Source organism: Capra hircus, chromosome 21, assembly GCF_001704415.2.
Source record: "Capra hircus breed San Clemente chromosome 21, ASM170441v1, whole genome shotgun sequence".
Taxonomy (NCBI): Eukaryota; Metazoa; Chordata; class Mammalia; order Artiodactyla; family Bovidae; genus Capra; species Capra hircus.
The window spans coordinates 33,788,330-33,814,864 of record NC_030828.1 but is presented as its reverse complement, the minus strand read 5'-3'; the positions used below and the strand labels follow the sequence as shown (position 1 = coordinate 33,814,864).

General features: G+C 52.1%; 1 protein-coding gene across 1 annotated transcript; it reads left to right on the top strand.

The window, feature by feature from the left end:
- On the top strand, positions 1,250-25,957 carry CCDC33 (coiled-coil domain containing 33). The gene is made up of 9 exons (XM_018066619.1): positions 1,250-1,957; positions 19,831-19,996; positions 20,240-20,328; positions 20,514-20,645; positions 20,740-20,830; positions 21,848-22,014; positions 22,395-22,490; positions 23,437-23,523; positions 25,760-25,957. Exons 1-9 carry the CDS (start codon positions 1,889-1,891, stop codon positions 25,955-25,957), a joined length of 1,095 nt encoding a protein of 364 aa, XP_017922108.1. The 5' UTR covers positions 1,250-1,888.

Genomic DNA, 26,535 nt, shown 5'->3' with positions numbered 1-26,535 from the left:
GAGGATGGGAGCAGATTCAATCGATAGGCAGCGCGGCAGGCGTGCGAGCCCAGGGCCCCTCTCATTGAGGGGGCGGGCGGCTGAAGGCCGGGCTGGGAGAGGATGTTACTCTGGCTTTGCCTATATCCCAGGCTTCTTCCCCGGGATCTTGGGATGGAGGTGGGTGGAGATGGGAGATACACCAGAAGGCAGCAGCCTGTTTCCCCTGTGGGGAGGCTGAGGGGCAGGACCAGGAAGGTCTAGGCCCATATCTGGGATGCCATCTGAGAGGCTGGCGCTGCCCAGAAAGGGTGGCCAAATCCTTCACAAGCCTCATTTCCTTAGAGAAGGGTTAGAACCCCCAGGGGTCCCACAGAGGAGATGATAACATTTCCAGAGCTGCTCACGTGCCAGGCACTCTGATTAGAGCTCTACCCACCCCCTTGCCCCAGCCTCAGTATCCCTGCCTCCCAGCAGCTCTGGGAGGTGGGTGTGATCACACTCTCCACCTCACAGAGGAGGAAACTGAGGCCCAGGGTGGGACTCGAACACAGTGCTGAGCAAACACAAAGCCCACTGCCTTCCCACAGCTTCCAGCCAGCTCAGGTATGAGCCCCAGAGCTGTGTGGGGCTTATTCTGCTCCATACTCCTGCCTTTATGATATCATATTCATATGATAGAGAGGAAGAAACCCCATGAGGAATGAGTGAATTCTACAGGGTCTCAGAGTAAATTCAATGAGAAATGAGGCCTGCCAAGGAAAGGAGTAAGAGCCCACCTACAATACTGACAGGGGCCCCCACCCACACAGAACCCTGGGCTAGCACCCAGCAGTCGGGGGTGGGGGTGCCTTAGACAGGCTGGAGCTTTGGAAACAGGTCAAGCTGTCTGTCTTGGACTGTCTTCTTGAACCACCACTGAAACCCCAGAAACCCCCATCGTTCCTCCATGCATTTATTAAATAGATGAGCAAATATATATGGAGTCCCAGCTTCATGTAGACATCTTGCTAGGGGCAGATGGAGGGGTGGGGCCATCAGAGGAGGCTTTGGGACCAAGCTTGCCTGAGATAGACAGGCTGGACCCAGCTCAGTTGGGGCAAAGCCAGACAGAAAACGCCAAGCCCTAGGAGGGTGTCTCGGCAGTCCCAGGCCAAGGGCAGTTGTAGCAGATGGCTTTGCCTTAGAGACCAAGGCCGTTTCTAGGTGGTGGGCTGCCTTGTTTGGGTTTGTTTTCCATTTGCTTCCCAGGGAGTTCCTTTTAAAGACATCCACCCATGCTGTCTCCACTGAACTAACAGGAAAGGAATTTGTCCAGACTATCAGGACAGCGGAGATGGGAAGGCCCGGGGGGCAGGCTTGGGGCGCTAGGCCTCACTATGCAGCTGCAGGAGAAAAGTAAGCCCGGCCTGGACCACTGCAGGAGGACTGCTGAGGGTTCAAGGGCCAGAGAGAAGGGAGACTGAGGGCTAGAAATAGGAGGAGGCTAAAGGGAAGAGGACAGGGGAGACTAGGCTACGGGGTAACCAAAAGGCAGAGACAGTGGGAATGGATGGCGAGACTAACAGGAGACTGAGGCCTACATAGAGGGCAGGTCGCGGGGGGATGCTGAGACTGGGGTTGGGGAGACAGAAGGTTGGAGCCCTTCAGGGTCTTGCCCGTTTCCTGGTCTCCTGGCCCCACAGCCCTTCCAGGTCCTGCCATCTCCTTGCAGTTCCCTGGCTAAGGAATAAGCCTAGCCTGATTCCAGCCACCCCACCCAGATGCCCTTACCCTGGAACAAAGCGGGAGTGGTCCCCTGGGCCTGCCTGCTTCCAGCGCAGGGCAGGGCTTAGTCACCAGGCAGGCACTTGTTGTAGCAACGGTCCCTGGGGGCCCATCCTGGGGAACGGAACTGCGAGCAGGAAAGATGGGGGAACCAGAGTCTCCATCCCCTCCAGCCCCCCAGGCTGCCCCAGGCCTCCTGGACAGCCACTCTGTAAGTCTGCCCCCATACCGCTGGTTCTGGGAGGATGGGTTGGCTTACCTAGCAGCCAGGTGTGTTGGGGTGTGTTGCCTAGCAACCAATAAAGGTATTCCCAGAGCAAGGTAGAGAGAGGACTAGAAGATCAGGCCCCCACAGCCACTGGCCACTGGATGCCTGTGGTCACTGGAACCTCTGTGGGGCTCCCAGGCCCAGCCCAGGCTACCTGAGCCCACACCTGGGAACCCAGAAAGGGAAGAGAGAAGGACTTCTGGAAACACCCCTTAAAGTGACCACTGCATCCTGCTAACTCAGGGCATGTCTCTGGTCTCTTGGAGGTCCAGCCCTATATCCTAGAAAGTGGCTGGGGCTGGGCTAGCCTGGGGCAGTCAGGCCAGGAGGTCTTGTTGATAGGGCCAGAGCTCATAAGGGCCAGTGAGGGTGAAGAACAAAGCAGATTATTCAGTCATTAAGTCATGTCAGACTCTTTGCAACCCTATGGACTGCAGCACACCAGGCTCCCCTGTCCTTCACTATCTCCTGGAATTTGCTCAAATTCATGCCCATTGAGTCAGTGATGCCATCCAACCTTCTCGTCCTCTGCTGTCCCCTTCTCCTTTTGCCTTCCATCTTACCCAGCATCAGAGGCAGGTGGGGTCATCCAAAAGGAGGGGAATCAGCCTTAGGCCAAGGGGCCTGCCTTGCCTGGGATAGGGACACCTTTCTCCTTCAGACTCCAGGAGCCAAAGCCTTTGTTCTTTCTTCATGGCAAGAACCCAGAGCAGGCCCATGAGGGAGCATATCTCCAGCCCACAGATCAGGAGACCTGGAGTAGGTCAGGGCCTTGCTTAGGGTCACACAGCTGATTTGAGCAGAGGCTAGATTAAAACCCAAGATTGTGGCCTCCAACCAGGGCTCTCCTCACACCCCACATGGAGCACTCAGGGACAGCAAAGCTCTAACCAGGGAGGAGGCTGGCAGGACATGAGCACAGGGGAAGGGGTCCTTATTGGAGAGTAAGCAGAGCCTGTAAAGCCAGGGCAGGGATTTGTCTGCTCATCAATGCCATGAGTGCCTGTTCCTCAACTTCCCTGGGCTGAGATCAATGACCACCCTCAAGCTGAGTCTAGGAGAGGCAGGTCTCTGATCTCCATACCTGAGGAGGTATAATGGAGGTAGCCCAGGAGATCTTCCTGGAGGAGGAGGGTCCAGAGCGGAACCCTGAAGGTCCACAGGGAGGCCTGGGAAGGGAAATGGGAATGGGAGAGAGCATCCTTCAGGAAGCCCCTTCCCCAAGCCAGCCCCACCCCCCTCCATTGTCCAGGCCCTGCTCAATTAGCCGGCTGACTCGGCAGGGGCCACCTAGGCAGAGCTTGGGGTCAGCAACCAAGGCCTTGCCATCACCCCTCCAAGCTTCACTGTGCTGAACGCAAAAGCTTTCCAGGCGCCGTCTCTGCTGCCACTGGAAGGAAAAGAAAGAACAGAAGGAAAGGAAATTTCACTCCTTCCGTTTCATTGCTGTAACCTTGGGCTGAACAAAGAGGCAACTGCCTCCCCCTCAGGGAACCTGTTTTGAACTGCAATTTGCACAGATTTGCTTGTGTTTGGGAGGCTCAGCTGACATCTGAGGTGTGGAGGTGTCGGGTGGAGGCACCAACTGGAAAAAAATTGCACAAGCTGAGATCTGTGAGTTCAGTTTTATGTAGGGTCTTAGGACGGTAGCTCAGGAGACAGCCTCTCTTGTAGCTCTGATGGAGCTCCTTCAGAGAGGTAGTGGGGGAGGTCAGCAAGCACATATGTGACTGTGGAGAAAGGGGTCCATGCCACCAAGCCCTCATCTCGGTAGAAGGCTGCTCTTAGTTACGAGGAACAGATATCTCAGTTCGTGGGTTTAGTGCTTTTCTAAGTAGGGGAAGATGCAAGATTCTGGATTCATACAATTTTCTCCTGAAAATGTACCTAACTATCTGAAGGCTTCTTCTGCTGTTTTTCCCAGAGCACAGAGTGCCTCATTCCTGATTTTTGCCCTGAATTTCTTTCAGGGTGTACTATACATGGAACTGGATTAGGGACATTCATAAATTCGACCAAGGTTTGGGAGGCGTTGCATGACCAATTTTTAGTAGAAATCCTCATTGCTGAGTCGGCAGGGATTCCATTGCTAGGTCCCTCGGTGGACTATTATTGGACTAGACCCTGTTAAACACACCTAGAAGTCTCTGGACATGTCTAACTAATCTGTTATGGTCCGGGAGAAGATTCCCTCTTGTTGCTTCTTCCCATATCTGCAACTACACTATTGCAATCATTGATCCGTTTATCTGGTCGGTCATTTCAAGTCACCAGCCATCATTCTTATCAGTAGCTGTCACACACTGGAGAATACAAGAAATAATAATCTTGTAAAATAGGCAAAATATAATAATATGTGAGTGAGTGTTAGTTGCTCAGCTGTGTCTGACTCTTTGAGACCTCATGGACTGTAGCCCACCAGGCTCCTCTGTCCGTGGAATTCTTCAGGCAAGAATACTTGAGTAGGTTGCCATTTCCTCCCCCAATATAACTAGTAGGCTTTATAAGGTCATAAGTAAGAATTTAAGCCAAGAACTTCCATTAGATGCTGCCCAGTACATCCCTGGTCAGCTGACCCAATCTGTTTAGTATCAATCTCTATCTTTAAGGGCAATGATGTATTAGTCCTGTTCATAAGGCATCAGCCCCAATTTCCTAGTGTTATTAGGCTGATCATCCTTAGTATGATTTAACTGTCCCTGACATAAGGGGGGGTGGTCCCTTCGATTTAAGCCATAATAGCCTGATGTATAAATCCATCCCATAACTGAGGGGGGGTTGTCCCTCCTAATAATCGAGAAGTTGTATTCTTTGATTGAAATTTAGGTCATTTCTCTGATTGAGCCTGAGTAAATTTAAAGATCTTGCTTAGAGCCAGTATGATTGATTGGCCAAGTGGGTTCCATCTAGTAAGATCAATAGTGACTCAGACAGAACTACAACTTCTTTCTTCTAGAACAAATTTCCTAAGGGCTATCCAATTAGAGCCTCAGAGAGGAGAAATCCACCAAGGAGTACTGGTCATATTGGTAATTGACCATAAACCCAACACTTGGATTAATTTTGAAGTTCCGCATAGGCTTACGCTCATGGTAGAAAAAACTTTTGATTCATATGCAAAAGTTCAAGACCACAAAAACACTATAGATAATCACACAGATCAGGTCCAGCATCTCGGAATTGCTGTTGACTGCTGTGGTCAGGCACAACCTCTGTCCTCTCCCCTGCCTCCCCTGCTCAGACTTCTGATCTCAGGAACTACAGAAACAACACCAATTTGTACAAACTGAGTGTTTCCATTTAAAAGAAATGTGGTTAATTTCCCCTTAAAGCTACAGATTAGCTAAGAGTGACCTCTCAGACATCCTGAGGGGACCTATAGGAGCTCTGCCCTTCAAATGATGACCAATCTGGCAGGGTCCTTGGCCACCACTCCAGGGTTGGGGCAGGGCGGGGGGGTCTTCCTGACCCTACTTCCCCAACTCAGAATGGCAACCAGAGGTTGTGGAGAGGAGGGAGAGGTCCTTCCGTAAGTCAGGATCTTCCACAAGCTAAGGGCTTCCTTGGTAGCTCACACTGTAAAGAATCTGCCTGCAGTGCCAGAGACCCAGGTTTGATCCCTGGATTGGGAAGATCCCCTGAAAAAGGGAATGGGAACCCACTCCAGTATTGTTGCCTGGGAAATCACATGGACAGATCGTGGGGTCACAAAGAGTTGGACATGACTGAACTACTAACACTTTCCAGGAGCTAAGCAGAGACTGGTAGGGTAAGGAGTGCCAAGCTAGAGTGGGGGTGGAGGTCAAGGATGTCTTCTAGACAGAGCAGTAAGATTTCAGAGATAGGGAGGAGCCCAGGAAGGCTGGCCCCTGAACTTAGTGGCCAGGTGATATGGTTGTGCTGTGACAGATGGCCTTGAAATTGAGTTGGAAGTTTATTATGCAGGCACATGGAGCCATTGGAGGGCTCCTGAGGCCAGGCAGAAGGTTCCAGTTACCTCTTGCTGCATAATAAGCATCCTGAATTTAAAGCAGTAATGTCTTCTTTTATATTCTCAGTTTTGCGGGTCAGGAGCTAGGCCAAGGCACAACAGGGAGGCCTGGTCTCAGTCCATGATATGTGGGTTCCCAGCCGCCATGACTTCCCAGCCCAGGGAGGCTGGGGCCAGGCAGACATCTCTCTCCCACACACTTGGTCTGGGCTTCCTCACAGCGTGGCCACCTCAGGGTAGTGGACATTCTTCTCTGGGGGAACAGCAAGGCTTCCAGGAGGAAGGGTGGACACTATGAAGATTCTGATGACCTGGCCTGAGAAGTCCCAGAGCTTTGCAATGTGCCATTCTGCAAAGTCTCTGAGGCTCATCCAGTTATACGAGGAGGGAGATTAGATTCAATAAGAGGAGGAACACAGCCTTTCTAGCCCTCTTTCATTGATCAGAGAGGTAGGCTGTGTATTGAGGGAGCACAAAGAAAGACCAAATGTAAGAGAAGCGGAGAACCATGAGGCCTGCCTGCAGAAGGCTCCAGAGATCAGACCAGTCAGCCAGGAGCAGTGGAGGAGGCTGCCCCCTCCCTGTGTCCTTCTGGGCAGAGGGAATTCCTGAGGGAAGGGTGGATATACCTACAGTCTTAGCTGGTTTCTCAAGGGCCGGGGGCTTCCCAAGTGGTCCTAATGGTAAAAAAAAACCTGCCTGCCATACAAGAGATGCAAGAGACACGGGTTTGATCCCTGGATTGGGGAGGTCTGCTGGAGGAGGAAATGGCAGCCCACTCCAGTATCCTGGCCTGGAGAATCCCATGGGCAGAGGAACCTGGCAAGCTACAGTCCACAGGGTCGTGAAGAGTCAGACACGACTGAACACACACACACACACAAACACACACGCACACACACACAGGCAGAGGGATTATGAGGGAATAGAAATGGGCCCTCCTTGCTTCTGTAGGAGTCCAGGAACACCAAGGCCTGGCCAGACCAGGGTAAGGGGGTGTATGGGTAGGAATGAATCTTTCTGTCTCTGACTCAAAAAAGCAGCTTCTAAGGGCTCCTAAAACACCTTGCTTGAAGGGAATGTGCACACACCCACCCCCAGGCAGACTCGTTGCCTAGGAGATAGCCCCAGTCCTTGGAGAATGGAGAAGGTCAAGGGCAGGGTGGCAGCTCGTCCTGTCCCCTTGGAGACAGCAGCTCAGTAAACCCTACCCCAGGCTTGGCTTCCTGGGCACCATAGCAGCCTCCCTCCACAATGCCCAGAGCACCCCAGGTAGAACTGCAGCTCTGCCTCTGAGAGTGGGGCAACCTTGAACACATCACTCAGCTCCTCCCACTCTGGGCCTCAGCTTCCTCCTCAGCAAATTGGGTCTGAAAATGCCTCCCTTGCAGACTCATTGCTCAGGTCAGAGAAAAAGTACATAAAGGGCCTGGCCAGTGACAGACGTTCAACAAAGGGGAGCTGCTGTCATGAGGCTCCGTGACCCTTACAGGTCAACCTGGGCTTTGTGTATCTTCCTGGGTGGATGGAGGACTTGTAAAGATTTAGGCTTTGGGGTGTGTGCGTGAGGGCGTGGCGTACACGTTTTAAACTGCACCCAAGTCCCTCTCAACTGTTCCTTTGGCGCAATGGTCAGCTATGCATGTGTATGTATGTCAGGGTCGCTTCAGTGCTTTGAAATGGCTCTTGTCCCAAGTCCCATCTCTCCCTACTCAACCCCATCATTTTCCCTGGGGCTGGCTCAGGACAGAAGTCCCAGCTGAGGAGCAGGATTTGCTGTGTGACCTCTGGTAAATTACTGCACCTCTCTGGTCTCCATGGGCAGTTCTCAGCAGAATCTCCTAGATAGAGTTCTGGGGCAGGAGGTGTGAGATGGCAGGTTAGACTACCGGGGGGAAGACCGTGTGTGCCTGCGGCTGGACAGCACCCCTAGACATGCTCCCCAAGAGCACGGGGCCCACTCAGGCCATACTTCCCACTGCAGGCCGAAGCCAGAGCATCTGTGGAAGGCGAGTGCCCTCTGCTGGCTGCAAAGGCAGACCACACTGCAGGTAGCCTGCCAGTCAGGGATCCCTGAGGCCTGGGGACCCAGATGTTGGGTGGTTCCCCAGGGAAGGGCAAAGTTGGAAGGGTGCATGCCCAACCCTGCAAACCCACCCCCTGGCTGGGCCTTCCCACCCACCCTCTGCACCCACTCCACCCCCTGCAGAGCCCTGTCACCCATGCCACCTTTGATCTGGACACCCCAGGATTCTTCCTTCCCCTTGGAGCATGAAGCCCCCGCCAATGCCGTAAATCCCCATGCTCCAATCCATGACCCCTAAACACCTCTCCCTGCATGTCTCCTCATCCTCCAGAAAACCCCCTCGCCATCCCCAGGTCTCTCTTCTACCCGGTATCCCCAGCCACCTCTGTCCTTTCGCATCCTCTGTCCTCCTCCTGCACACCCTCCTCCTGGCACTCAGAGTGCTGGCCAAGGTCACCAGGGGCCATTTCCTTCAGGTCCCGCCCAGAGGCTTCCTGTACAGATTGGAAAGCTAGTAAACCCCACCTTTTATCAAAACCCTTTTAAATTGTGAAATACAACCCCCATGGAGACAATTGTGCTGAACAGAAAAATTAAACACAACCAAATTATCTTAAAGTAAACATCCATGAAACCAGCACTCAGGTCTAGAAATGGAATATCACCAGCACCCCAAGTCCCTGGTGCTTCTCATCTCCTAGACATGACCCCTGGACCCGCTCATGTCTTATACTCTGCTGCTGCTTCTTCTTTCTTTTTAAATTTATTTAGCTGTGCTGGGTCTTAGTTGTGGCATGTGGCATCCTTAGCTGAGGATACAGGGTGGAAAAGAGACCTAGGGATGGAGAGGGGGTTTTCTGGAGGATGAGGATTTTTTGTTGGCCGCACATGGGATCTAGTTCCCTGACCAGGGATCAAACCCAAGCCCCCACACTGGGAGCTCAGTCAGCCACGGGACCACCAGAGAAGTCCCATTTGCTTTATTTCTTTATATTATCAACACTTCCGTACATCTCCCTCATCACTATGGCCTAATAGGCCCTGTTTTTAACTTTCTATAAGGAGCATCACGTCACGTGTTTTATTTTGTATATGGTTCATTTGCTCAGCTTTATGTGTGACAGTCATCTGTATGGTTGTGGGGTGCTGTGGGTCCTCTTTTACATTGTTGTATAGTATTCTATTGTATGGGTTCCTCCACCCCACCCCAACCTCCTCTCTTACCTATTCCGTTAATTCCTCACTGTCACACCAGTCCTTTATATGTTTAAGAAGGTAATTTCTACTTTGTATCCAGCTTTGCAGCTTATCTACAGGGAAAGTTGGTCTATATTGCTGCATGTGCCATTATCCAAGTTCAGTTCAGTTCAGTCGCTCAGTCGTGTCTGACTCTTTGCAACCCCATGAACTGCAGCACTCCAGGCCTCCCTGTCCATCACCAATTCCCAGAGTTCACCCAAACTCATGTGCATCAAGTCGGTGATGCCATCCAGCCATCTCATCTTCTGTCGTCCCCTTCTCCTGCCCCCAATCCCTCCCAGCATCAACGTCTTTTCCAATGAGTCAACTCTTCGCATCAGGTGGCCAAAGTACTGGAGTTTCAGCTTTAGCATCATTCCTTTCAAAGAACACCCAGGACTGATCTCCTTTAGAATGGATTGGTTGGATCTCCTTGCAGTCCAAGGGACTCTCAAGAGTCCTCTCCAACACCACAGTTCAAAAGCGTCAATTCTTTGGTGCTCAGCTTTCTTCACAGTCCAACTCTCACATCCATACATGACCACTGGAAAAACCATAGCCTTGACTAGATGGACCTTTGTTGGCAAAGTAATGTCTCTGCTTTTGAATATGCTGTCTAGATTGGTCATAACTTTCCTTCCAAGGAGTAAGCGTCTTTTAATTTCATGGCTGCAATCACCATCTGCAGTGATTTGGGAGCCCAAAAAAATAAAGTCTGACACTGTTTCCACTGTTTCCCCATCTATTTGCCATGAAGTGATGGGACCAGATGCCATGATCTTCATTTTCTGAATGGTGAGCTGTAAGCCAACTTTTTCACTCTCCTCTTTCACTTTCATCAAGAGGCTTTTTAGTTCCTCTTCACTTTCTGCCATAAGGGTGCTGTCATCTGCATATCTGAGGTTCTTGATATTTCTCCCGGCAATCTTGATTCCAGCTTGTGCTTCTTCCAGTCCAGCATTTCTCATGATGTACTCTGCATATAAGTTAAATAAGCAGGGTGACAATATACAGCCTTGACGTACTCCTTTTCCTATTTGGAACCAGTCTGTTGTTCCACGTCCAGTTCTAACTGTTGCTTCCTGACCTGCCAAAGCAGAAGGCTATCTCCCCTCCTTTCTAAAGCTCTGTGGCCTTGGCCAAATCAACCTGCATCCACCCCTTTTCCTCCTACCCCTCTGGCAATTTCCCTGAACTTGAAGGCTCCTGTCCTACCACCACCCTTTTCCTTTGTCCTTGAACCCCTCTCCCCACCCTACACTTCCTCTGACTCTGGAAAATCTCCTCCCTGTCAAGGTTTCCATCACACCTGGGAGGCTGTCTTCCCACCCCTTTATCTCCAGCTGAGATTCTTTAGCTTACCACCATCACCTTCACCTGGAAGCCACACAGGTACCTCCCACCCAGCCTGACTGCACCTCAGGCCAACTCCTCAGCCTCCGTACTCCATGTACGCGCCTCCTCCCCTGAAGACCCACTGCCTACCCCTGATACAGGTCCTAACAAGTTCACCTGGCTCGCTGTTCTTAGCCTTCATTCTCCTGATTTATCTTCTGGGCTCAGCATCCTGAGAGGTCTTATCACAGGCAGCCCCTGCCCCACAGCTTAGGCCCTTCCATGGCCTTCGGAATGGAGTCTTAGGCCCTGAGACTGGCCTTCAAGGCCGTCTTCTGTCTGCCCAACTACCTCTCCAGCTGAACCCCTATTTCTCCTCCCTGCACCCTGCTCTCATCTGCTTTGTTCCTAATCTCTCTCTCACCTCCTTGTCTTTGCCACAGCATCTCCTCTGCCCAGGGGCTCCCCAGGGGGCTCAGTGGTAAAGAATCCCCCTCCCAATGCAAGAGATGCAGGAGACTCTGCATCTCCAGGGTCAGGAAGATCCCCTGGAAGAGGAAAGGGCAACCGCTCCAGTATTCTTGCCTAGAGAATCCCGTGGACAGGGAAGCCTGGCAGGCTACAGTCCATGGGGTTCCAAAGAGTCAGGTATGACTGATCGACTGAGCAGTGTACACGCCTTTGCCGGGAGAGCCCTCTCTCCACCTCCAGAGAGCTCATTCCCAAGAGTCAACTCAGATGATCACTTCCTCCAGGAAGCCTTCCTGCTCCACCCTGCCCCGAGACTGGAATAAGACTCTGAGTTTCCCTCTGTCACAGGCACTTCCTGCCACCTCCTCAGTGTAGAGGGGAGCCCATCACGTTCCTGGAACAGTCTGGACTCTTCTGGGCTCTGAGACCCCAGCATAGCTCACATGTGGCACTCAGCAAGTGCTGTTTGACTGGATGTTTGCTGAGCTGCTTCCAGTCAAGGCTTTATGACTGAGTTTCTGCGACCTTGGGCACACTGCCGCCTTCTTGCCTCTGCTTCCCCATCTGAACAGTGAAGGTATAAGGCGTACCTGGGCTTCCCCGATAGCTCAGTTGGTAAAGAATCTGCCTGCAATGTAGGAGACCCCAGTTTGATTCCTGGGTCAGGAAGACTCGCCAGAGAAGGGATAGGCTACCAACTCCAGCATTCTTGGGCTTCCCTTGTGGCTCAGCTGGTAAAGACTCCGCCTACAAAGCAAGAGACCTGGGTTTGATCCCTGGGTTGGGAAGATCCCCTGGAGAAGGGAAAGGCTACCCACTCCAGTATACTGGCCGGGAGAATTCCGTGGACTGTATAATCCATGGGGTCACAAAGAGTCGGACACGACTGAGCAACTTTCACTGTCACTTTGGCCAACATAGTTGGTTGTGGCCACAGGGATATTTGAACAACCTCAAATGGCTGAAGTGCCTCTGATCCCACCGTAAAAAAGTTCTTTGTGGGGGAGAGGGGCAAGCATTGCCCTCTTCAGGCTTTTGTGAAAGATCACCACCACCCCTCCTCTTTTATTAAAGGTGAGGGAGGCTGAGGTGGATGCTGGGCCTCAGCTTCTGTAAAATGGGAGCAGTCAGATAATCATACCTTCTGGACTTGGTACTCAGGGCTATCACACAGATACTTTTTTTTCATCTATGTCCAATAATTCCTCATTGTCTCACCTGCTCTTAATACGTGTAAGGTGATTTCTACTTTGTATCCAGTTTGTAGGTTATCAAAAGTGGTACAAAGATGGGAGGTAGAGGGAGATCCCTAGTGGCCTAGTGGTTAGGATCCCAGGCTTTCACTGCTGTGGCCCAGGTTCAATCCCTGGTCAGAGAACTGAGATCCCACAAGCCAAAGTGGCCAAAAAAACAAAGATGGGATGTGGTGTCTTCAGGCAGCCTATATACCAGAGCCAGGCAGGCCCTCATCACACTTCCTGATTCCACAGCCACCGCTTGAGATGAGACTATTTTCCCATTCCACAGATGAGGACACTGAGGCTCAGAGCATAGTTACTACCCTTCCAGGGCCAGAGAGGAGGTGCATGCAGCAAAGGCCACCAACACCCTGTAGCAGGGGAGTTATGAACCCAGGGCCACCTGGTGCCTCTCACGTCAGCTGCTCAGAGAGCTGGGGTCCCAGTGGGTGAGGCGGTACAGTGGGCACTCAGGGTCGGGCACAGGTAGAGTCCTTGTCCCTAGAGGATGTGCAGGCCCAGAGAGATAGGAGTGAGGCTGACGTCCTGCCCACAACCCCCACAGCAGAGCAGCCTGGGAGCTGGAAGGGGAGGGGGCAAGTGGAGGGCAGGCACACCACAGGAATCTGGGTCGTGGTGTCCTGGGTTTTCTCAAGGCTGCACTGTGACGCAGAACGTGGCCCTGAGCCGGGAGCCCAGCCCAATCTGTTTGGAGAGGTCAGGGCTGCCGTCGAGAAGCACAGCTCAGCTGTGGGGGTGAGTGGAGTTGGAGAGGAAGGGAGGTTGCCGCCCCTCAGGGTCCCCTGGGATAGAGGAAGCCGGCAAGAGTAGAGCCTGAGGGCGGGTGATCCAGGGCCAGGTCCCTCTCCACCCCTCCAGGGGAGATTTGGCTGGGGGTGGTGGTGGGGCCTGTGGAAGCTCAGTAGGGCTAACCTCCGAGGGATGGAGCCCCCAAGAACCCATCAGCCATGTGGCTGATGTAAGGCCTCCCCACTTCAGCAGGAGCCACACTGTCCTCCATTTCTTTTTTTCCCTTCCTCTGGACCTCATCTCTCGTTCTTTGTCAAAGAGGAGGGGTGTTAAGAATAGAACTTTGTTCACCCCTAAGACTCCTGAGTGAGAGGTAATAGAGCATTAGAAAGGGTGAGCCCAATAAGAAGAGGAGCTGATTAGACCCGTGGGGCAGGCCAAGGTCACAGCCCCTTCCCCAGGACTCCCTCCACGCAAACGTGCACAGGTGCACACACATGCACACTCAGGAGCACACACACGCACACTCAGGAGCACACACACTACCAGTCCTCATGCAATTACAAATTACTGTTGTTGTTGTTCATTCAATCATGTCCAACTCTTTTCGACCCCATGGATTGCAGCACGCCAGGCTTCCCTGTCCTTCACCATCTCCCGGAGCTTTGAACCCATGTCCATCGAGTCGGTGATGCCATCCTGTCCTTCACCATCTCCTGGACCTTTGAACCCATGTCCATCGAGTCAGTAATGCCATCCAACCATCTCATCCTCATCCCCTTCTCCTGCCGTCAATCTTTCCCAGCATCAGGGTCTTTTCCAATAAGTCAGTTCTTCGCATCAGGTGGCTAAAATATTAGAGCTTCAGCTTCAGCTTCAGTCCTTCCAATGAACGCTCCGGATTGATTTTCTTTAGGACTGAATGGTTTGATCTCCTTGTAGTCCCTTAGACTACAAATTACTGAGTGGACTATAAAAGATCAAAGATTAGGTAGTGGAAATGGGGGAGAGGTTCTCTGCAGATATTAATAGTTCAGCCTGAGTAGAGATGTGAAGGGGGAGATAGGAGTGCTGGAGGGGAAGGGCGGGGTTGATGGGCATAAGGGGATGGCTTGTAAGAGGCCTTGAATACCAAGCCTTAGATTTTGCCTCTAAGTTGAAGCAGGGCAGGAAGAAAGCTGCTCCAAACCTCAGGCACTCATTCTGAACCACAGCCGTGATGATCTCAGCCCTCCCCATCCGCACACACATAGACTAAGGTACCCGGACCTCAGCATCTAGCAGGGTTCTTCCCTGCCCAGCACCTCTCTCGCTGCCCCCCTACCTTGAGCAGGACCTACTGAAGGAGAAGCTGGTGAAGCAGCAATGGGATCAGGCCAGCAGTTTTCTCACTGTGCTAAGCAGGCTGCATGCCCACCTGTCCCAACGCAGGGAGACCTGGGCACTTCTGGCTCACTGAGGAGCAGGCTGGGGATGCCCTTCTTCCATCTCCATGCCAGGCAGCCTTGGCATCAGGGACAGAGGGTACCCTGGGACCTTGGGACATCATATGGACACCGGTGCCTGTGCTGGCCACAACCCCAATCAGTGCCCCTCAATTTCTGTAAACAGACTCAGCTACTGTCAAGGCAGGATCCCAATCTTCTTCCCTCTGGGTGAAGCCCCAACCTGCCTCAATCCAGTAGGTGCAAAGAGCACAGGTTTTAGCAGGGTCTGGGTGCAAAGGCTCGCTTCACATTTGCAGGCAATGGGAAACGTGAATTAATCTGAGTCTCATAGGATGTTCTGAGGCATCCTTTAGGCCCTCGACAAGGGTCAGCGTGGGCCTGCTTGCTCTCAGAGGGCCCTGCCAGGAAGGTAGAGCAGATCTGGCCATTTCTCCCAGACAGGACTGGATAAGCCTCACAGGGTGGAGAGGCTGCGATCAGGGCCCAGAACCAGGGCCCACAGGGAGCACCCAAAGCTCAGGGCTGGAAAGGACCCCACTATTGCTGAAAACCAGGATGATCTCCAAAGGGGTGGAAATGTGGAGGCTTCCTGTATTTAAATGAAGTTGACCAGGATTTCCTTTCTTTTTTAATTCATTAAACGTTTTTAACTTTTTAATGTGAAGTACAACACCCATTCAAACAAACACGCAAAACATAAATGCATACAAGGGATGAATCATCGCAAGGTGAACACACACATGTAACCCCCTACAGGTCCTACAGGTCAAGAAGAGCACTCCAGCACCCCAGAAGCTCCCTCATGCCCTCATCATCTCTCTACCTTCCCGAGGGGATCTAATACCCTGATTTTTAACTCGTCAAAGTGTACTTGCTTTTAGAGAAAGTCTGTATGGAATTGTAGAGTAGGGGCTTTGTGTCTTTCTTCTTTTGCTCACAGTTAGTTTGAGAGATTCCTCCATATGGTTTTCCATGACCACCATTCATTCATTTGTGTTGCTGTGTAGCATCTTACTGTATGACTCTCCCACCATTCTACTGCGATGGGTGCTTGTTATTTCCAGTTTAAGATTATTACAAGTAATACTACTAGTAATGTTCTTAAACCAGCTTCTTGGTGCATTTGCATGTGCATTTTGGGGGGTGGTATATACTCAGGAGTATAATTGCCAGACCATAGGCTATGCAGGCATTCGGCTTCAATAGGATCCAGTTTCTGAACAGATCTGTGAAAGGATGGTGGCACTTCCCGTTCCCCCAGCAGGGACTAAGAGCTCTACTTGTGCTACGTCATCACCAATATTTGGTATGCTCAGGGTTGTTTTGTTTTTGTTTTAGTCAGTGTGGCAGCGTATAGCAGAATCTTTTTGGTTTTAAAGGACTAATGAGGGTGGCCACTGATTCCGATGCTTATTGGCTTATTTTGTTGAGGGTCAGTTCAAATCTCTTGCCTGTTATTCTCTTGCATAGTCTGTCTTTCTCTTGTTCATTTGTGGGAGTTACTTTTTTATAATTTTATTTATTTATGTCTTGTGTATTCATTGGCTATGCTGGGTCCTAGTGGCTGTGCAGAGTTGTCTCTAGTTGCTTTCAGCAGGGATGACTGTAGTTGTGGTTCACGGGTTTCTCTCTACGGTGGTTTCTCTTGTTGTGGAGCGTGGGCTGTAGGGCGCTTGGGTTTCGGTAGTTGCGGTTCCCGGGATTTAGGGTGCAGGCTCAACAGTTGAGGCTTAGTTGCTCTGCAGCATGTGGGATCTTCCTGGACTAGGGATCAAACCTGTGTCTCCTGCATTGGCAGGTGGATTCTTTACCACCGAACCACCAGAGAAGCCTGGGAGTAGTTTTTATATCTGAATATGAGCTCATCTTTGGTTGTGTTTGTTTCAAGTATCTTCTCCCACTTTTCTTGCACATTTCACCCTGTTAATAATGTCTTTACATGAATACAATATCTTAATTTAAATGTACCAATTTATCAATCTTTTCTATCCTGATTTGTGCTTTTTTGGCATATTTTGGTTTGGGGTTTTCTTTGTTGTTTTGGGTTTTGTTTTGTTTTGTTTTTTGCCACACTGTGTGGCTTGTAGGATCTTAGTTCCCTGACCAGGGATTAAACCTGGGTCCACAGTGGTGAAGGCCAGCATCTCAACCACTGGACCATGAGGGAAGTCTCCCCTTTTTGGAGATATCCTGTTTTGAAATACCTTTCCCTACCCCAAGTTCATAAAGATGTTCTTATCCTCGTCTCCTGGAGGCTTTATTGTTTCACCTTTTACGCTTAGATCTACAGTCCCTCTGGATTTTGGGGGGAGGGGATTTATTTTTAATTATGGTATGTAATAGGAGTCAAGTTTCCCTTTTCTCCAGATAGATATCAATCGATGCAGCACCTTTTATTAAAATGACTGTCCTTTCCCTACCACCCTGTAGTACCATCATATGTTAAGGGTCCATATATGCGTGGATCTGTATTCGGGCTCTCTCATGCTTTGGCCTGCTTGTCAAATTTTGCGGTTATATTACCCTGTCTTAATTACTGTAGCTTTATCATAAATCTTGACAGCTGATACAGCAAGTCTTCCCACCTGTTTCTCTTCAAAAGCATTTTGGCAATACTTGTTCTTTTTATTTCTTTATTTTATTTAGAACCAGTTCATCTGTTTCTCCACATATACAAGAGGGTTATGATCTTAATTGAAAATACATTGAGTCTATGAATCAGTGTAAGGAAGAACTAACTCCTTAAACATTTCGTCTTTCACTCTGTGAACATGGTATAGCCTTCAATGTATTTCGGTTTAAATTATTTTTAATTAGATGAACAACATGAATAAATTCTTAGAAAAATGCAGAGATTAAGCAAGTGTTCCTTTTCCTTCCCAAACTGAGCAGTTACTACTGTTACTATACTTCTGTATGTATGCTCTCATGCACACATGTACGCACATGCATTCACACGTACACATACCAGTTGTGGATGCGATCATATTAATTTGCCACATTGCTACTTTATTTTTTTTAACTTAAAAATACAGTGTGGACATCTCTGCCTCAGAACAATTGAATCTAGGTCATTCCTTGTAAGCGCTGCCTGTATCCAGAGACTGAGCATTTCCTAGAATAAAATCACACATTGCAGCGTGTGGAGCATCCTTGAACTTGTTTTCTTGGACAAGCTGTGTTTTCTCTAAAAGATAATTCTAAATCAAGGAAACCCACTTGGATACTGCCGTAATTGTTCAGAGAAGACATGAGAAGAGCGTGAACTAGGCTAGGGAGGGAAAGGAGAGATGAATTTTCTTTTTCAAAAATGTCATGTGATTCCTCCTGATGGTCTACTGAGCCTCCCAAACCCCTGTCCATCAAGGGGCTGCTATACATTGAAGATGTAGAGCACAGCAGAGGAGGGAGCAAGGGAACCCAGGCTGAGGGTAGCAAGGACGAAGAGGAAGGGGTCTGGCCTGTTAACTAAAGCTGGTACTAGAACAGTGATGGGGTGGGATGGGAACTGCTGCCTCCAAGGCCTGCCTGCCTGAGGCAGGGCCCCTGAACTCTGACCTTGCAGCAACTCCATGCTCCTCCTGCCAGAGAAACCTGAAGCTCAGCATGATGAAGGGGCTTGTCCAAGCTCACTCAGTGAGTCAGTAGCCAAGCTGGGCTACTGCCTGGGGCCCGACCACAAAGCCCTGAGGGGGTGCAGTCTCTGGGCTGAGTGTCCTAGTTAACGTAGCTGTCTGAGGGCACCAGATGGGCAGATCTACAGGAGCCAAGACCTGAAACTTGACTGGGGCAGGTGCTGGGGAGACAGACCCAGCGCTGGCACCATTCAGAGGCAGTCTAGCCAGAAGGCTAGACAGCAGCAGGTGACAAGTGGTATCTGATGAGCCCCTGCTGTCTGGAAACCCCGCCCTGGGAAGCCAGCAGCCCACCATGCAACAGGTTGGAGGCAGTGACTGGGAGCCAGGCCATATCCCCAGTCAGCATGGGGCCCAGGTGGGAGTTGGGGACCGAGCTCTGCTTCCTGAGGACTTGGGAGCCCCTTCCTGGCTGGAGCCCCCGCCCCCCCGCCTGCAAGGCCTGCACAGTCTCAGGAAGGCCACAGGCCACAAGCTCCCCCTGGCCTTGCTTCCCTCCTCCTGCTCCACCCCCAACCTAGTGCCTCCCTCCTCCCCCTCTGCGGACCTTTCTGGCTTCACGTTTTGAGTCTCTCTTTTCTATTTTGTTGTACTGTTTATATTTAAGAAGCTACCTTCACAAAAGTGTTTGTAAATAACAGTAGGGAATTTCTGATTATAAAACAAATAGTGTAAATATAACCTATGAATTCTCCTATGTTACACACAAGGGTAAACGTGAATTTTTTTCCCAAGTTGAAATCATAATTCTTTGTAATAACCTGTTTTCATCACTTCTCAAAATATTGTGAAGTTTCCCTATATGGGGCATCGTGACAGGATTGCACAGTGCTTAAGAACAAGGATTCAAGGGCCAGCAGGCCTGGATTTCAGACCCTGACCCTGCCGCTCATTAGTTTTGTGACTGAGCAGGCTACTCACCTCTCTGTGCCTTGTCTTCATCATCGGTAAAATGAGGATGATAAGAGAACCCATCCTCACAGGCTAAATGAAGGAGGCGGGCCTGACCTAGAACATGGTAAATGCTCAGTGAACACCAGATATTAGTATTGCTGTTAATCCTATCCTAATGACAGAGCCTGGCATCCTGGCCCCACCTCATATCCTGGATCCTATAGCTGGATCCCAGCGCTGACCCTGAGTCCTTATCTGGGTCTCCCAGGCTTACCTTGGGTCCCTTCAAGACCCCTGGGCTGGTTGGGAGGCTGGTGCCCAGGGGCAGCTCCCAAGGGGCCTTCAGGGAGATTTCAGAGAGAGTCTTCCTCGGGTTCTCAGTGACACAAAGAAGAGGGATTAGAGAAGAAAGAAAGGAGAAAGGAGAAGGTGAGAATGGCCCGAATTTAGCCAGGCCCTGGAGAGCTGGCCCGGAGCTTTTCAAGTCTCTATCATTCAGGGGCTTCCTCAATGGTGTCTGAGGCCTGGGTCCCCCCTAGAAGGCATCTCATGAAAAGATGTAAGCCCCCAGAAGAGCACATTTACACAGCTGTTCTCACTGACCAGGAGGGGTGAAGACCCAGTCATGACCACCCCTCCAAGGAGTTGCTAAGACTTGAGGGCACAGCTTGGGATTCTCTCTGTTCTTTGGCCTCGGGAGTGACCCGCTGACCTCTAAGTGTGAATGTCGATATTGGGTGGCAGCCACAGTGGGGCTGGGGGTTCAGCTCTGAGCTCCGGGGTCCGCAGGAGATGAACAACTACCGGCGGGCCATGCAGAAGATGGCAGAGGACATCCTGTCACTGCGGAAACAGACCAGCGTCCTGGAGGCAGAGAACCGCATGCTGAGAAGCCAGCTGGCCCAGAAGGAGGTAGAAGAGGAGTCAGCCAGCCCTGACAAGGCCCAGAACCTGGGTGAGGGCATGCAGGCCAGCTAGGGAACAGGGAGGTGGGGGCCTCTCCCAGGTGTGTGTGCTGCGGGACACGGGCTAATCAATAGGAGTCTGGGGTCTCTCCGGGGAAGGAAATTGAGAGTCCAGCCCTGTCTCAAGCCCCAGGACTGAGAGACATCTGCCCTCCCCACCTGCCCACCCTCAAGTATTCCAATTTGAATTGGGAGGTGCCTCCTCCCTGAGCCAGCTCCTCCACCACCACTAGCATCCATGAAGCAGAAACTGCTGCTGAGTGAGCTGGACATGAAGAAGCTGAGGGACAAGGTGCAGCGTTTGCAGAATGAACTGATTCTAGTAAGCCAGGGCTCAGAGTGCAGAGGGGAAGGGCGCCCAGGAGGGAGTGTCTGAAAGTAGAAGGGAGAGGGACATAGGGGCCAGGGGGCCAGGGCTGAGCAGAGGGGGCTAGGATAGACCCTCGGGGCCAGGGGCACCCCTGTTCCCCCTTCTCTCCCCTCTCTTCCCCCGCCCCCCACCATCAGAAGAATGATCGAGAAAAGGAGCTGCTCCTCCTACACCAGGCTCAGCAGCCACAGGCTGCGCTGCTGAAGCGCTACCAGGACAAGCTGCAGAAGATGAAGGCGCTAGAGGAGACCGTGAGGCACCAGGAGAAGGCAGGTGTCAGAAAGGCCAGGTTGCCTGACCTGGCCATTGAGGGGAAGGTGTGGTGCCCCGGGGCCAGCCCAGCCTTTGTGCTCTGCCCTCCAGGTGATCGAGAAGATGGAGCAAGTGCTGGAGGACAAGCTGCGCAAGAGGGGCAAGCCCCTGCAGGACAAGCCGCAGGGAAAGCCCAGCATGCGTGAGTCTGCTCCCCAGCTGTCGTCCCGCCCCTGGAGGCCCTGCCTTCTTGGAGCCTCTCAGTTTCAGCAGCAGCTTCAAACTGCCCAGAGGGTGCTAGTTCCCCATTCATTCAGACACTCAGCACTTCCAGAGGCCCCCTGAACTCTCTTCTCCTGCCAGGGAGCCCCTCAACACAAGGGAGGGGACACAGCATGTGAACCATGCTAGAAAGAGGCTCTGACCTTCCAGAAGCAGCTCTGAGACTCAAGTGAACAGAGATGGGCTACCTGCAAAGCGGGGCTTTTCCAGGCAGCAGTTCCCAACTTCTTAACTCCAGGACCCTTCAAATTATATGCTCATCTCCCTGTATCTTCAGAGAGTCTGCTTCTATAAAATAAACAGAAAAAAAAATATTTTGGTCAAGTCCATGATTTGCTTTCTCCATCAATGTTAACGAAAGCCATCCAGAACTGCCCATCCGAGGCAGCTCTGATGAGCAGAAGAGAACCAGGTCACACGGGATCAGGTCAGCCCAAGCAGAGGATTTCTGTGCCACCTCACTGGGGACCCCCATAAGCCCAGCCCTGTGACAGCCTTCACTGCATGGAGGTGTCAGTGGGAAGGAGGCATTTTTGAAGGCCTTTAAGAAACAATGAAAGTTGAGCCCGCCTTTCAGGAACCCTGAGGTTAGCATGAGAGATGAGAAGGCAATCTTGGGAGAGGAAACAGCCAGGCCCTGGCTCAGGGAGTAAGGATGCCAGAAGCAGAGAAAGGAGGAGAGATAGAGATGAGGAGCTGAAACAGACCCAGGAAAAAGGGTGGGGCAGTGATTAGGGAGATCACCCAGGTCAGATTCTAACGAGCCTAGAACGATGGCCTCTGGAGGCGTGTGGACCTGATCTCACTGGCAGTAGGGAGCCATAGCAGGCTGGGGAGCAGAGGATGAGCAGAAAGAAGGAAAACACTGAGGCAGATTGGACCAGGCACACGGAGGCAGGAAAGCCTATCTCATGCACATCTATGGCCACATTCACAGGCTTCCCCATGCTCTGGGCCTCTGGCCTTCCTCTGGGTCCTACGGGCGAGAATCTGCCTGTTGACGTCTACTCAGTGCTGCTCACGGAAAACTCGAGACTGCGGGCAGAGCTGGATAAGAACCACCACCAGTCGGCCCCCATCATTCTGCAGCCGCAAGCCCTGCCGGTAAGAGCCACCAGCACAGGCGTGGTCCTGGGCCTGCCTACCCAGGTCACCAGGTGCCCAGAAACCACTCACCACACAATCCGAGGCGAAGCCCCAGACCAGGAGCTAGGTTTCCCAGGGTCTTCAGTGTGCCTGGAATCTCTGGAGAGTCTCTAGCTCTCGGGCCTTGGCTCTTTTCCCCTGGAGAACACTACGAGTCTGAAAGCTTCACCCTTACCCTCATCTAGTATCCTGGGAGAGCAAGCAAGCCCCTAGCTGACCCCTGAGCCCATTTGCCACTGGCTGGCCTGCAGTGGGCTCCACACAGGGCTCTCAGAACTCCATCCTGGAGCATTTCCTGGGATTAGTACAGCCTTGGAGAGCCCTTTCCCTGATTCCAGGTGGACCCTGGGGAGTTGGAAGCAAGAAGAGACCTGGCAGAAAGCCTGCAAGAGACAGAAGCCCCGGGCCACTCCAGGGGCACCCTGCCCGCACAGGTGGGTGTCCCTGGCCCCTCCCTCCTCCCGAGACTGTTACAGGTGTCTGTGCTTTATGCAAACCCAGAGACTGAACATTTGGAATTACAAGCCAGGTGGGCTGGGAACAGCAGAGTTTTTCTCTTCATCCCAGGATTTGCAGGTGAGTTCTGTTTGAAAGCACCCTCGATGTGTGGACATCCAGGTAAAGTGCGGAAGACAGGGAACCCTCACTTTACAAACGGATCCTTTACTTTACAAAGACCCACCCCCCACCAGCTCAAGATTCACTTCTGTGCACTAACCTAGTGCTCCCTAGTATTAACACATTTTTTCTTAAAAAGGATTTACTCATTTACTTATGGCTGTGCAGGGTCTTTGTTGCTGTGTGTGGGCTTTCTCCAGCTGCAGTGAGCAAGGGCTACTCTTCGTTGTGGTGCATGGGCTTCTCATTGCAGTGGTTTCTCTTGCTGCAGAGCATGGGCTCTAGGCACGGGGGCTCAGTATTTGCAGCTCCCAGGCTCTAGAGCGCAGGCTCAATAGTCGTGGCACATGGGCCTAGTTGCTTCCAAGCATGTAGGATCTTTCCAGATACAGGGGTCAAACTCGAGTACTTTGCACTGGTAGGTGGGTTCTTCACCCCTGAGCCACCAGAGAAGCCCTCCCTAGTATATTTTTACATTTTTAATTGATGTACAAAAATTTCATACACTCAAAATATGTGGGGAGAACAGCTGTGAAAAAAGCCACATGCTAAGTGTGAAACCCTGGACAGGGGCTTTGGCCCTGAGTCTGAGGTTCTGCAAAGAATCGGACACGACTGAGAGAACAGCCGGGGCTCTGCACTGGGAGCTGAACTTGGAGCTTGGACCTGGCTGATTTCCCCCTCAGCATCACCTGGCCTCCCGAGCTCACACAGCTGCAGCCCACGACGGGGACCATGTGCCAATTTCTGCTGTGCCCACAGGATCTCCTTGCCAGTAATTCAGACAAGTTTAACCTCCTGGCCAAGCTGGAACGAGCTCAGAGCCGGATCTTGTCCCTGGAAAGCCAGGTAGGTGAGGCGAAGGGGTCTCACAGGCCAGGGAGTCTCCACGCAGTCAGAGACCTGGCTCCGCCTCTATAGTTCAGGAGGGCTGGGGCTCCGTGTGTGAGGAGGGTCAACTCCAAGTTCAAGGAGGGTTTGGGTCCATTTGTGGCCAGAGTCGGGGCTCTGTGTTTGAAAAGGATCAGGGCTGCATGTGTGAGGAGGGTCAGGACTGAATTCATGACCAGGACTGGGGCTCCCTGTATTTAGATATCAGGACTCCCTATTTAACATTTGGGTTCAGTGTGTATGTGTAGGGTCAGCACTCAATCTGAATCCAGGGTCAGGGGTCCATGGTGACCAGGACTGGGGGCTCCCTTTTGTGACCAGGGCCTGGTGTGTGACTGGGGTCAGTGCTCTGTATGAGAGGAGGGTCAAGGCTTCGTGTGGGATCAGGGTGGGGGCTCTGTGTGTGTCGAGGGTTGGTGATGGATGGCTTTATTTCTAATATTTATTATTCGGCTGCGTTGGGCCTCAGCTGCAGCGCACGGGGTCCTCACTGTGTCATGCGGGATCTTTCCTTGCAGGGCACAGACTCTAGCTGTGGAGAGCATGGACTCAGTAGTTGTGGCACACGAGCTTAGTTGCCCCGAGGCATGTGGGAGCTTAGCTCGCCTGCGTCCCCTGCGTTGCAAAGCAGATTCTCAACTGCTGGATGACACGGGTGTCTCAGTAATCAGTTTTGGTCTAGGGTCTGGACTTCCTGTGTGAGGAGTGTCAGAGCTCAGTGTGTGAAGAAAGTCGGGGTTCCCTTTGTGACCAGGGTCAAGGCTGCACATTAGAGTAGGCTAGGGCTCAGGTCAGTCTCCATGCATGACCAGGGTGGGAATGCCCGGTGTGACCAGGGTCAGAGCTCTGTGTGTGTCCGGCACTGCTGATCGCTGTTTGCTAGGGTCGGGACTCCCTGTATGAGGAGGTTGGGACTCCAAGTGTGAAGAGGGTCAAGGCTTGCTTTGTGAGCAGGATTTGTGTTTCAGGACGGTTAGGGCTCTGTGAGAAGAACTGGGGCTCCACCGGTGACCAGGGTCAGGTCCACATGTCAGAAGAGGGTTGGGGCTCAGGGCATGAGGAGGGTTGAGGCTCCATGTGTAAAGCCTCGAGAGTGGGGGCTCTGTGTGTTTGGAGGGTCAGGTCTCTGTATATGACCAGTGTCGGGGCTCCATATGTGACCGGGATCTGGGCTCAGTGTTTGTCCAGGGTCAGGGCTCTCTGTGTAACCACGTCTGGGCTCAGTGAGGAGGCTCAGGGTTCAGTCTCCATCTGGGGTCAGAGCACCGTTTGTGACCTGGTTTGGGGCTCCTTGTATGAAGGGTCAGGTCTCCATGTGTTTGGAGGGTTGGGGCTCAGTGTGAGGAGGGTGGAGGCTCCATGTGTGACCAGGCTCAGGACTCAGTGCTCACCCAGGGTCGGAGCTCCCTGTGTGACCACGTCTGGGCTTAATGAGGAGGGTCAGGGTTCAATCTGTATCCAGGGTCTGGGCTCCATTTGGACCAGGGTCCGAGTGTGATGTATGACTGTGTCCATGCTCCGTGTGTGATCAGGGTGGTGGCTCAGTTTGTGAGGGGGGTCTGGGATCTGTGTGTCAAGAGAGTTGGGGCTCCATTTGTGATCAAGGGGGCTACCTTGGTGGTGAGACCTGGGTTCAATCCCTGGGTCAGGAAGATCCCCTGGAGAAGGGAACGAATGGCTACCCACTCCAGTATTCTTGCCTGGAGAAATCCATGGACAGAGGAGCCTGGTAGGCTATAGTCCATGGAGCTGCAAAGAGTTGGACACAACTGAGCGACTTTCACTTTCACTTTGTGATCAGGATCAGGGCTCCCTGTGTGACCAGGTTTGGGGCTCAGTGAATGAGGAGTTTGGGGGCTCAACGCATGACAATGGTAGAGGTGAGACAGGGTTTCCCGTACGTATAAGGAGGGCTGGAGCGCCGTGGTGGAGGATTGGTTGGACTCATTGTAATAGTGTCTGAGCTCAGTCTGCTGGTGGAACTAAGAGAAGATCCATCAGCCACAGTCAAGCTGTCACTTAGTCCCTCTTCACCCACTCTTGTCACCCTGAGGTCTCTAAGGAGGGTAGCTAGCCCACATGACCCAGGGTTTTGCTTTTTCCCCAAAGAGCAGGCTCAGGTAGGTTGTCCTAGCTCTCAGGGAGGGGCCCTGCTGCCTAGCGGTTCTCCATCTATGCCTCTTCATGTCTATAGTTAGAGGACTCAGCTCGGCGCTGGGGACGAGAGAAGCAGGACTTGGCCACACGGCTGCAGGAACAAGAATATGGCTTGCGGCACCCTTCCAACATGGTCGCCACAGACGTGCCCGTGAGTGATCCCCATGGGGGAGCTTCTTGGGGCTCGGGTGGTGGGTCTGACAGCTATCCCACCTCCAGAGTCACTGGACCCTGATAAAAACTGTCCAGGGGGTCCTACTTCCTGGCTGGTAGTCAGAAGACCCAGGCTCAGCTTCTGCTCAGTGCCAGCTGAAGCTCTTGCCCCATCTCAATGCCCCGGTCTAAGAGGAATAGTGAGTCCTGCCAAGACATGCCCTCCCCTTCAGGTAGTGATGAGTATCACCAATGAGATGGCTGTGGTTGACAGGTTGCCCACGAGGGCATTTCTCGAATGCCCTGGCACTGGCTGTACCTTAGGACTGGATTTGCTCATGGGCAGAGTAGCTGTGGCCCCACCCCACCCCACAGTGCCTAAGATTCGCCCATGAACAAGCCCTTCTCAGGCAAGCGCAGTGCTGCAGACCTGCCAGAGATGGGATCGTGCTGCCAGAGAGAAACCTCGCCAGCTTCCCAAGAACAAATAGGCCCCTCAAGCTCAGCCCTGGGCCACCCAGCCCCACAAAGCAAACCCCCTGATTGCTCCTGCTCTTGAATTATCAGTATTCTGCTTCTTTCCTGGCTCCTGGACAGATCTGAAAAGGATTGGGGAGCTGGGGGCTGGAAGGAATACCGGGCTACCTTAGTAGACTCACC

Bases quoted from the DNA above. Each gene is read 5' to 3' on its own strand.
- CCDC33 (XM_018066619.1), top strand. From the start codon at position 1,889: ATGGGGGAACCAGAGTCTCCATCCCCTCCAGCCCCCCAGGCTGCCCCA. The intron at 20,831-21,847 runs GTGAGTCTGCTC...CCACATTCACAG, and splicing joins GCAGGGAAAGCCCAGCATGC to GCTTCCCCATGCTCTGGGCC. The intron at 23,524-25,759 runs GTAGGTGAGGCG...TCATGTCTATAG, and splicing joins TCTTGTCCCTGGAAAGCCAG to TTAGAGGACTCAGCTCGGCG.